This window comes from Mirounga leonina, unplaced genomic scaffold (assembly GCF_011800145.1).
Source record: "Mirounga leonina isolate KUSES-001 unplaced genomic scaffold, KU_Mleo_1.0 Mir_165, whole genome shotgun sequence".
Classification (NCBI taxonomy): domain Eukaryota; kingdom Metazoa; phylum Chordata; class Mammalia; order Carnivora; family Phocidae; genus Mirounga; species Mirounga leonina.
Genome location: NW_023270415.1, coordinates 37,424,664 through 37,437,574, shown reverse-complemented (window position 1 = coordinate 37,437,574; position 12,911 = coordinate 37,424,664). Strand labels below are relative to the sequence as shown.

At 35.0% G+C, this 12,911-nt stretch overlaps 1 protein-coding gene across 6 annotated transcripts in view; it reads right to left on the bottom strand.

Moving 5' to 3' along the window:
* Positions 1 to 12,911, bottom strand: part of RIPK2 (receptor interacting serine/threonine kinase 2) — a 43,640-nt gene that overhangs the window by 17,135 nt on the left and 13,594 nt on the right. For all 6 annotated transcript variants that reach the window (XR_004680472.1, XR_004680471.1, XR_004680470.1 and 3 more), the window contains exons 4-8: positions 11,289 to 11,446; positions 10,127 to 10,176; positions 9,136 to 9,297; positions 4,794 to 4,879; positions 207 to 296 (exon numbers count right to left, since the gene is read on the bottom strand). Coding sequence is in view for 1 of the 6 variants with exons in the window: in XM_035011486.1 (XP_034867377.1) it covers positions 207 to 296; positions 4,794 to 4,879; positions 9,136 to 9,297; positions 10,127 to 10,176; positions 11,289 to 11,446 (546 nt within the window). In the remaining 5 variants the exon portion in view is untranslated. The remainder of the gene's footprint in view (positions 1 to 206; positions 297 to 4,793; positions 4,880 to 9,135; positions 9,298 to 10,126; positions 10,177 to 11,288; positions 11,447 to 12,911) is intronic.

Genomic DNA, 12,911 nt, shown 5'->3' with positions numbered 1-12,911 from the left:
AGCAAGGACTATATATGATTCAATGAAATGAACAGTGGCGTGAAAATTAGGAGTGTTGGAGTCTGAAATGGAGATTGCCATCGGCTACCTAATAAATCTTAAAATCTCCTGGGGTTTTAGCTTCCCACATATAAAGGAAGGAATTAAGACTAAATGATTTTTCATTTTCTTCTCATATTTTGAGTTTATCAACATAATTTTTTTACCTCCTGTGGTCCATGAGTTACAGGTATGTTCAGAGATGACTCCATTTTCTTCTTGTCACATAAGTGAACAGTGCTTGAGGCACTCTTTAACTGGAATGAATGCATATATGTCCTTTAGTTGAAGGTGATTAGGAAATTATGTGAGTAAAATACAATCTGCTTAACATACTTTATATGTTTATACAAAATCACTGGAAAGTAAAGTTAAATCATTTGAGGATATAAACATAAAACCTAAAGGTAATAACTAGAGAAACAGACTTTGAATCCTGCCTCATATCATTTGGTTACCTTGAGCAAATTTATCTTTATTATTATTATTTTTTTAATTTTATTTATTTGACAGAGAGAGAGACAGCGAGAGAGGGAACACAAGCAGGGGGAGTGGGAGAGGGAGAAGCAGGCTTCCCGCCGAGCAGGGAGCCCGATGCGGGGCTCGATCCCAGGACCTGGAATCATGACCTGAGCCGAAGGCAGACGCTTAACGACTGAGCCACCCAGGCGCCCCGAGCAAATTTATCTTTAAAGATGTACTAATACTGGGGATGCCTGGGTAGCTCAGTTGGTTAAGCATCTGCCTTCAGTTCAGGTCCTGATTCCAGGGTCTTGGGACGGAGCCCCGTGTTGAGCTCCCTGCCCAGCTGGGAGTCTATTCCTCCCTTTCCCTCTGCCCCCCCACCCAACTCGTGCTCTCTCTCTCTCTCTTGCTTTCTCTCTAATAAATAAATAAAATCTAAAAAAAAAAAAAAAAAGATGGACTAATACCTACATGCCGGATTGTTTAAGAGATTAAGTGAGATAATGAACAGAAGGTATAAACTAGGTACTTAATAAATTTCAATTTGTGTAAGTATATGTATCTATGTATCTATCATAATTTTTAAGTATTTACTGTATTTTAGGCACTGTGCTGGTAAGTACAAGTATTATTTTCGTTTTACAGATAAGAAACTGAGGGCTAAAGTAAAGGATACAGAGTGTCCTAATGGAATGATGGGGATCATGTAGCCAGTCAGGTCTGGTTTAGAATCCCAGGATACTTAACTATTGGATTTTAGGCATGAGACTTACTCTCAGTTTACCGTTCTGTAAACTGGAGATAAGAATACCTATTTTGCAGGATTATTGTAAGGAGGATTATAAACAAAAAAAGTCCTAAGATTACTTAGTAAGCATTCAGTACATGTTAGCTATTAAGCAGATGATTTATTTATATGCTAAACCTCTGTATTAAAATCATTTAGTGATTTACTCCCACCTCTATAAACCAGTTGGATTAGCTGCCATCACTAGTGAGTGATTTTAAAAAACAAGCCTGTAGTATGCTTCTCTTCTCCAAACCAACATAATGTCAACTGCTCTACAGAACTTTAGAAATTGGTGGGTACTACACCAGCCCTCCATATTCATACTTATATGACTGCCTGCTCCATTACACGGGTAAGGAATTTTAGAAGAAAAAACCACTATTCATCTGTATATATAATCCACCTAGCATAGTACTTTGCACAAAGCAGTCCAATGAGCATTTGTTAAATACCTTTTTATGTGAACCTTTAGAATTATTCTTTGGATCTGTCTCTGTTATATAAGTTTTTCTGTTTTTTTAAATTTATTGAAACATTTCTGAGAATGCAATATCCTTGAATTAATAACATCATTTCTCATAACTGATGTTATGATAATTCATATTATTTATGAACTAGTAAATCAACCCTGAGAAAGAAATGAAATGTAATATTAAGGAAAAACTTCTTTTGGTTCAGTTTTTACTTTTTAAGATATAGGAAAGGCTATCTTTGAAAACATGATTTATGGGACCTGGTTCAAAGAACTGGAAAAAATGTAGGAACATCAAACAAAACAAGTCACCCTAACTGGTGGTCTTTGTTTTCAGAAATCCCTCCCTCTCTTCCTCTCCCTCCCTCTTTTCCTTTCTTTTTAAAAAAGATTTTATCTATTTATTTGAAAGAGAGCATGGCAAGGGTGGGGGGCAGTAAGAGCAGAGGGAGAGGGAGAAGCAGGCTCCCCGCTGAGCAGGAAGCCTGATGCCAGCTTGATCTCAGGACTCTGGGATCATGACCTGAGCCGAAGGCGGATGCTTAACTGACTGAGCCACCCAGGAGCCCTGGGTTTTCAGAAATTTCTTTCCTTTTTTTTTTTTTTTTAAAGATTTTATTTATTTATTTATTTGCGAGAGAGCGAGCATGCGTGCATGCTTAAGTAGGAGGGGCAGAGGGAGAGGGAGAGAACCTGGAGCAAACTCTGCATTGAGTGCGAAGCCTGATGTGGGGCTTGATCTCATGATCCTGGGATCACAACCTGAGCCAAAATCAAGAGTCAGGAGCTTAACTGACTGAGCCACCCAGGTGCCCCCAGAAGTTTCCTGATGAAAAATCTTATTAAATTTGTATTCTACTCTTGGCCCTGCCATTAGCTAGCTGTGTAGAGTGTTGTGTAACTTTCCTATACCTCAGTGTCTTATCCATAAATAGAGACGATATTCTTCCCCTACCAGTTTCACAGAATTGATAAAGAATATTTTTAAATAGAAAAAAATACTAAAATTCTGAGTAAAAACAATAGAGCTACTTAAGAACAACAAAGAAAGTAATGTTTTAGTAATTTAGCAATGCTATTATTAAATGGTATTCAGGTATTTGAAAATATGTACTTTATTTTATATAAAAAGCCTAAATTTCTCCTAAAAAATTAACAGTTTTAAATATAGATCATAGTGTTTTGCAATGATGTAGATGGAGCTAGAAGGTATTATGCTAAGCAAAATAAGTCAATCAGAGAAAGACAATTATCATATGATCTCACTGATATGTAGAATTTGAGAAACAAGGCAGAGGACCATAGGGAAGAGAGGAAAAAATAAAACAAGAAGAAACCAGAAAGGGAGACAAACCGTAAGAGACTCTTAATCATAGGAAACACACTGAGGGTTGCTGCAGGCGAGAGGGGTGAGGCAATGGGGTAACTGGATGATGGACATCAAGGAAGGCATGTGATGTAATGAGTACTGGGTATTATATAAGACTGATGAATCACAGACCTGCACCTCTGAAACCAATAATACATTATGTTAATTAATTGAATTAAAATTTAAAAAAGTGAAAAAAATACAGATCCTAGTGTTTAAGTTGTTTGGGGACAAAAAAAAAAAAAAAAAAAGAACTGGAATGGTTCTCTTCCACTTTATAACCAAGAGAACAAATTCTTCTATCCACCTTTGCTTGGCAGAAGAAGAGAAAGTTGTAAGGAGAGAAAAGAGAACTGAAAAGATAAAGCAAAAAAAAAAAAAATATATATATATATATATATATTACAGAAGTTTATAGCTACTAAGAAGTGGAGAGATTGGAATGTTCTAGAAAAGACTGTACCTACTCAGAAGCAGGGAGGTCAGTGAAAAGTTATCAAAAGAATGGAAACACAGTTCTCTAGTTCCTTAAAACACAGGCACTAATACTGCCACCATCAATTTTTAGTTTGGCTAAAGGTGGCTGTTTCTTCATGCATTTCCCTCTTAAACTAAAGGTTATGTCAAAAGATACAGCAAACTGCAAGAGGCAATCAATGTCATTTAATGATACATAAACTGTAGACTATGCTTGTTTACAACTCAAGACTTTGGTTAATAACTGATTTTTTTTATTATTATATCTCAGATGCAATTTAATGAAACTCAGCAAGTATTCAACTATGCTTACTTTGTCCCTAAAGGACTGTAGTTGCTTTTTATATTTATTTATTTATTTATTTTTAAAAGATATTATATATTTATTTGACAGAGAGAGAGCACAAGCAGAGGGAGCTGCAGGCAGAGGGAAAAGGAGAAGTGATGCAGGACTCGATCCCAGGACGCTGGGATCATGACCTGAGCCGAAGGCAGATGCTTAACCGACTGAGCCACCCAGGTGCCCCTGTAGTTGCTTTTTAAACAAATTTTGATAATATTAAGAAAACCTTGCAGTAATAGGTCCCTTCAATTGTTCTAATCTACAAATGCCAGAATGAGTAAATAAGACAATTGTTCTAAGTAATTCATATCAACTGTTACTTTGATTTATATAATAGAGTTTTTGAGTGGGAAAACAAAACAAAATAAAATAAAGCATTAAAACTATACATTTTGGCTTCAATTATTAATACAATTCTATAGCTTAACTTGGCAATAAATCTCAAAAAAAGCCCAAGAACACTGAATAAAAAGAAGTGTAAGAACCCAGACTTCTATTACTCTCTATATACTAAAACTTTAGGTTAAGAAATACAGGGTAAAAAACCCTAGTGATTTAGGGCATTCATTGTACATAACAGGCAGTCATTACACGTTTTAAGCTTACATTTCATATATGGGAGTTCTGGAAATGCCTCTGAAATCTAGAAGTGGCATTTGAATGAAATGGAAAAGCTCTTTGGTGACAGAGAAAACAGTATTCATAGTCTCTGTTAAACTGTAGCCTATATGTGTGAAAAATATATAGATAATAACTAAATTAAACTAAGCTGAAAATCTCCATGAATAATATATGATTGTTTTAAATTCAATTTCTACTATTTCATTTAGCAATTTACCTTTGTTTTCTTTAGCTGAATAACAGCTTCAAGAAAATTTATCTCTTCAAATGTCCTCAGAACTGGTTCAAGTTCTATTAAGCATTCTAAATAAGAAAAAAAAAAATTGAGTTCAGATTGCTCTAATCATTAAACTGCAAAATATAAATGCTAATATTTCACTGAGAAGGCCCTAAGTCAATTTTTCCCCAAACTGATGACATTTAACCCTCTTAAGAGTCTTTATTATATGCATAAAGATAGAAATATACATCATGGAATACACTTGAGAGTCTAAAAATAAACCCTTATAGTTATGGTCAGTTGCTTTTTGACAAAGTTGCGGAGGCAATTCAACAGGAAAAGGATCATCTTTTCAACAAATGGTGCTAGGACAGCTGGACAGCCACATAAAAAAAGACAAATTTATACTCTTCCTAAAATCATACATAGAATTAACCTGAAATGGATCATGCACTTAAATGTAAATATAGGAGAAAATCTTCATGACCTTGGGTTAGGCAAAGAATTTTTAGATATGACGTTAAAAACAGGATCCATAACGAATTTTGATAAATGCACTTCAAAACAATTGAAAGCTTTTGCACTTCAAAAAGCTGCTATTAAGAAAAATGAAAAGACAAGCCCCAGACTGGGAGGACATTTTTTCACATCATGTATCTGCTAAAGGACTTATATCTAGAATATATAAAGAACTCTGACAATAATAAGACAAATAACCACATTTAAGAATGGGAATGTAACATGATGCAGCCATTTTGGAAAACATTTAGGAGTTTCTTAAAAATGAAAGATAAATTTACCATACAACCCAGCAATTCAACTCACTGATAGCAATCTAAGAGAAATGAAAACATGTTCACACACAGACTTGCATATGAACAGCCATAGCAGCATTATTCATAATAGCCAACAAATGGAAATAATCATAATTACTACTACAACTACTACAATAATATATGAATTTATTGCTGAAAGGAGAGGCCAGGGCTCCAGATATAAAACTGAGCATCGCTAACATATGGATGGTATATAAAGCCATGGTCTGGACTGGATTATCCAGGGGGTGAATATACATAGGACACAGACAGTAAAGGGCCCATGGTAGAGCTCTGAGGCGTTCCAACAGTTCGAAATTGAGTAGAGGAAGAGAAAGAGATTGAGGAAGAGAGGATACTAAATTGTGTAGCCTCTGGTGTCTTGAAGCTGCCAGAAAGAAAGTTCCAAGGAAGGAACAGCTAATTAGTCATGTCTAATCTGCCACGAAGCCAAGTAAGGTAAGCAGGATTTTCTAACACTGCCATCCTTGGTAACCCCAACAATGTAGCTTTAGTAGAGATATGAAAACAGAAGACTGATACAAGTTTGTTAAAAACTGAGTTACAGGGAAAGAAGCAGAGACGACAAGTATGGACAATTCCTACAAGGTGTTTAGATTTGAATGGGAGCCAAAACATGAGGTGGTACCTGAAGTCAACACATGAAGTCGAGTTTTTTTTCCTATATAAAAATAGGGGATAATAATGGAATATATCTGTGTGATAGCTGAATGATCCAGTAGACAGACTGAAATTGGCACTGCAAGAGTAGAGCAAGAATATAAAGGAAAAGAAACTGGAGAGGGCTTGGGGATGGTATTCAGAGCACAAGTGATACGTTTACATTTGTCTAAGTATATGGATACTTTTTTCCCCTGTAAAAGAGATAAGGCAGGAAAAATGGATACAAGTACAACTAAGATTGTAGATCTGGTAGTGGATCTATGAGGTAGTAGTGCTCTCTCATGGTTTCTCTTTTCTTAATGTAGTGTGAGAACAGATGATCAGCTCAAAGGAAAGATGGAGCATGAAGTGCCAGAGGTTTAAGAAGGGAGGCTAAGGTATTAACCACTGTCTTCTTTTCCTAAGCTCAGAATCTATCAAGAAAAGCCACGGGATAATGATAAATGATGATCAAAGTATCAACCTTTATTACTGATAAAGATAATTGGAGAATTTACCTTTAGATCTGTAGCCAATGGGCTTGGAAAGAGTTCACAGCTTTACTCAGCCACAGGCCTCATCTACTTCCATATGGGGGAGCAGAAAATGTATGCATCCTTTAGACAGGCTGACTTCTAAAAGAAGGAAAAAAACTGAGAAGGAACCAGATAAGCATGCTCAGTTTTTCTCCAAAATTAGCAAATGAGGTAAGTCTGAGGAAGAGTGCTGAGGGGCACATAAAAGCTGGAAATGTTCTTTCTATACTTTCCTTCTTAGGGACTGAAATGGATTTCATCTTCACTTTGGGAACATAAAGAATGGATGGGCCTTAGGTATCTCCTACAATAGTACAAGATGATCACTGATATAAGGAAGCAATTCTCAAACTTTTAGGTCTCAGGATTCTTCAAAATTATTGACTATCCAAAATAGCTTTTGTACGTTTGTGTCATATCTATTGATATTTACTATATTACAAATTAAAACTGAGAAAAATTTAAGACATCAGAATATATATGTGAGAACACATTCCATTATTTGTTGGAGCAATGAAACCATCATACCTCATTTAGCCTTTGGAAAAATCCACTATATACTCATGAGAGAATGAGAATTAAAAAAAAAAATCTTAGTATTTATTATTTTGGTGAAAAGAGTTTTGATTTTGTGAATTCTTCTGAAAGTCTCAGGGACCAACCACCCCAGGGGCCCTTGTACCACACCTTTAGAACAGTTGATCTATGAAAATGGAATAGTACATGTATTTGAGAAGCATAACAGAATTGCTAAGTAGTGTTTAGTGTCCAATTTTGGCCATTAATTAATTAATTTTAAAGATTTTATTTATTTATTTGAGAGGAGAGAGAGAACATGCATGAGCAGGGGGAGGGGCAGAGGAAGAAGCAGACTCCCCACTTATCAGGGAGCCCCAAGCACCAATCCTAGGACCCAGGGATCATGACCTGAGCTGAAGGCAGATACTTAACACTTAACCAACTGAGCCACCTAGGTGCCCTGGCCATTAATTTAAAGAGAAACCAATAAATAACTCCCACTTCTGGCCAAGATGGAGCAACAGGGTTTGATTTGCCACTCTGCCTAAAACAACCAAAAAAGCCAGACAAAATACATGAAACAGTGGTTTTCAAGATACTAGATACCAGGCAACAAAGGACAGTGATCACTGAGATGGCAAACAAATCAGGTGAGCCTTATGACTGCCCACGCTTACTGTGTTGAGAGTTTCTAGCTGCAGCTTAAGAGGGAAGTGAGGTGGAGCCTCACTTCTCAATTGAGTGGAAACTTAATTGAAGAGATGGGGCTGAAAGTCTGGGTAGACCAAGGCAGAGAGAGTTCATAGGGCAGTACCAGAGAGGGGAGACATACAGAGAGAGAGCTCTGTGATCTGCAGAAGGCTCCTTTAAGTATTCAGCAAAAGTCTTTAAAGAACAATAGGGAAAAAACACGAAGTCTGTAGAGAAGTAAGTATGCCTAATGGTATGATCTGCAGAGAAGTTGGAATTTTTAGAGAATGGAAAAGAAATGAATAGTTGGAAGTGGCACTGGGGACAAAGGAGATATATATCCTCCCACATAGCTCTGGGAAATAAGAAATAAAATGTGAATCCATTACAAGCAACTTTTGATTTTTTTAAATATAGTACTAATGAGCATTGGACACAAATTTTGAATAAAAAATATATTTCATTGCTTTTTTAGTTAGAAAGATGATTCCCCAGTCTGTGGCTTATCTTTTCACTTTTTCTTAACAGCATCTTTTGAAGTGCAAAAATTTTCAGTTTTTTCAAAGCTCAATTATCATTTTTTCATGGATCTTGTTTTTGATGTCATATATAAGAGCTCTTTGATTAAGACAAGATCATAAAAACTTTCTCCTGTGTTTACATTTAGATGATGATCCGTTCTACCTTTGAAATAAATCTTAATTCTATCTAATTTGTCTATCATGGATTAGCACCTTAATAAACTCTTGCTAGAGTCTCCTAGGTGGTCTCTTTGCTTCCATGCCTACCCTTCTCCAGTCAATTTTCCACACAGCAACAAGAGTGATCTCTCCAAAACTTAAATTAGATGTCATTTCCATACAAAACACACTTTAATGTTGTTCCATTGTACTTGGAATAAATTTCTAGCCTTTTAATGGTAGCCAAAGCCCCTCCTTATCTCTCCAATCTCATCTCATAAAATAAAAACAGCAACTGAATTAAAAACAAAAAACAAAACAAAAAACAACTTTAAGCTTGCCATCTAACTTGTGTAATTTTTCAAGGAATATTTTATTCACAGTATATTCACTGTTTTTGTAATTCAAAAGGTCCAGACTAAAACTGTACACTCACTTAAGAAAGATGGTCTTTCATCTGGATTTTGCGCCCATCCACTTTCTATTAGAGAGATCATAAGTGCTCGATGAGGTATATCAAGTGGCAAACTTTCTTCGTTAGTGTTAGGTCGATGTCCTTGTGATACACTATACATGATCTGTAAAGGATTGGTGACTTCTGTCAAAACAAATATATTTCATTCATTAGAAATATATTATGATTTAATACACTAATTAAATACATTCTAAAGTCAACCAAATGAAAATGAGGGAAACTTAAAATCATAGGAATAATGCATTACCCCCCTTTCTGTTAAAAACATATATATACACATATATATCCCAGCCAGTGACAGACTCGTCTGCCTCCTGTCGTATTTACAGCCTCACCTCACCACATTAATTTTAAGCTTGGTCACCTGATTTGGCCAATGGAACATGAATAGAGCAGAGCTCGGCAGAACTGAGTGGAACCTAGCACAGCCAAAAATGGCCACTCACACCTAATGTGAATGAGAAACATACACTTATTTTGTAAGCTACTGAGATTCTGAGGTTGTTACACAGATAGCTGACCCATACAATCCTCAAAATAAAGAAATGGACAATGTTATCAGAAAACTTAAAAATTATTTTTCAAAGTTATAGAAGGAGCACTAATTAAATTTTCAAATAAAGAGTTTTAGAGCTGGAATGAATCTTAGAAATAAAATTCAAAATTTTCATCTTGCAAATTAAAAAGAAATGAAGACTCAAGAGATTTAGTGGCTTGATTACAGAGCTAATTATTGTCAGAACAAGAATCAGAATCTACATTTTTCTGACCCTTAATCCAGTACAGTTTTTAATATACAGTGGATTCAGAATTGATAAATTGTTTTTATAGTGTGTTTTCCAAAAAATGAATGGTAGGCAGATTTAAAATAAGATGGGCTTTATTTAGATAGTTCTGAATATGCCCTACCAACATGCTGTCGTCTAGAATAAGGAAGTGAAAGTACACTTACCTTCAAAAGGCTGTTTTCTGGTTAAGACTTCCCATGTGATCACTGCATAGCTTTTTAAGATAAAAATATACATACAGGACATTATAAACTAACTATGCACAATAAACTAAAATAGTACTGATTTTAAAAGCTGACTGTGGAGATATCATTTTTGCAAGTAATAAGGTAGTGAAATGCTACATAAAGAATCACCATATATAATAAAAATGATGTGTTTATATACAGTTTTGTTCTGAAAGGGAATTAATCTAATTTGAAAAATTAACAAATTACTGTAATAAAAATTTGGAGTTAAAGGTAAGGATAACTTGTTGTGGATGACTTTTAATGACCTCTAGTTACATGATTCTATTATTCACACAAAATAAAGAGCAATAAAAAAGATGATCTCATGTAGCTCTATTCTATTGACTTTTTTCTGGCCTAAGTACTATCTCCTTTGGTAGTGTTAAGTGCTAACCACACTGTTTCCCTCCCTCCTCCATCAATGTCACATAAGATAATAACCTTTTATTTTTTTTTATTTTTAAGATTTTATTTATTTGACAGAGAGAGAGACAGCGAGAGCAGGAACACAAGCAGGGGGAGTGGGAGAGGGAGAAGCAGGCTTCCCGCCGAGCAGGGAGCCCGATGTGGGACTCCATCCCAGGACCCTGGGATCATGACCTGAGCTGAAGGCAGATGCTTAACAACTGAGCCACCCAGGCGCCCAGATAATAACCTTTTAGTACTATATTATAAATTGACAGAACAATAATATATACTTTAAATTCTTTTCAAGGATGTAAAAATGGCTTAAAGCAAGGCATCTTTAATTTTAAAAATATTAACGACTGTGGTCTCTATTTTCACCACACTTATGAGAGAAGACTAAAAATCACACTTTAAAATGTAGCTTCGGGGCACCTGGGTGGCTCAGTCTGTTAAGCGTCTGCCTTCAGCTCAGGTCATGATCCCAGGGTCCTGGGATGGAGCCCCACATCCAGCTCCCTGCTCATTGGGGAGTCTGCTTATCACTCTCCCTCTGCCTCTCCTCCCTCTCATGCTCTCTCTTTCAAATAAATAAAATCTTAAAAAAATTTAAATTAAAATGTAGCTTCAAAATTCTCATTAATCTTGTTTTTGGACAAGGTTAACTCTGACCAAAAATAACATATTATACCTATATATATCATGCTTGACACTGGCCCTTGATTTTTGTCCAGGTTCGTAGTTCTCAGGTGGCATATAGATAATTGTCCCTCCTTCTGGTGAAGATTTACTAGTTCGTGATTGTGAGAGGGACATCATACGCCATTTTGATAAACCAAAATCTGCAATCTGTAAGGGAAAAGAGTAAATAATTGAATTTAAAAATTAAAAAAAACAACAACAACAAGAACTGTCTTTGTTTATATTCATTGTATTTAGGTATGAGACCAGAGGAAGTGTTCTATATTAATATTTTATTTCTACATATACTATCAGTTTCTTAATACATTAACTTCTAGAGTGTTGAATCCAGTAACTCTAGAAACAATACATACTGACTTGAAGTTCATAATGTCACAAATTTTAAAATGGAAACTGAGTTTTGAAAAATTAAACAGAGTATTTTTTGTCCTAAATTCTGAATGAGCATATATGCCAAACACTACTTTTTAAGACAAGTAGTTTTACAGCATGTGCTTTCAAAATTCTCCTACACCTCACAGAACTGCTAAACTACTGGTATCTAATATGACTGCCACTGGGCATTGTTTGTAACTCAGGTTTATATGTTCTTATTTACAATGCCCTAAAAATAGTAACCTTAATTTCTGAAGCAAGTAAAATTCCAATATATTAGGTCATTATTATATGATTTATGCATACCACTAAAAGAATCATATCTGTTGGCAACAGTCTATTTAGCATATAAGACATATTTATGTCCACAACAAGTACTGCCTAAAGAATTATTGGTGCCATTCTATACTTTTGATATATCCTTTACAGTTTTGCTTTACTTGTAAATTTTGTATAGATGTTATACAACATCTTATAACTATTTAAAGGTTTCCTTATTTTTTAAAAAATGGAAGACAAAATATAAGAACAGAAACAGTATTTAATGGACAAAAGGGTGTAGTGAATCTTTAAAAACATTTAATTTAAATTGCTTAGATCTTCACACTGCATAAGTTAGAGCCAACAGAGGGAAATGAATTCTATCTAGCACACCATTGGTGTTTCAATTATTTAACTCATATACTTTTACTAATTTTAATAGAAGAAAATTTGTTTAGTGTTTAGATGAATTTGATATTAAAAATATTACTTTAAGAAGGGAGGGGGTGGACTATATGATTTTTTTCATACATTATTAAAATAAAAGGGTAAGTCTAAGAAAAAAAATAGAAAAGACCAAGAGAAAACATGGTGCCAATACATGAAGAGCTAAGCTGGATTGATTCTGAAAGGCAATATACCACGTGGCTGAGAACATGGGTTCTAGAGCCTAAGATTATATTACATTTATATTCCAATTCTACCACTTGTGTGTGAACTTGAGGAAGTTTTTAAATTTTTCTGTGCCTCTGTATGATTACCCACCTGCAAACTGGGGATAATAACACTATATCACAGGGTTGTAGTGAGAAAATTAAATAACTTATTCTAAGCAAAGCATTCAGAACATTATCACATAATAAGTGATCCATATGTGTTAATATTATTGTTTTGTATACAGGTTGCTCTTATTCAATACAATCTGTTCTTCCCACCTACCCTCTAAAACCAAAAAAAACAGCACTCCAGTTGCACA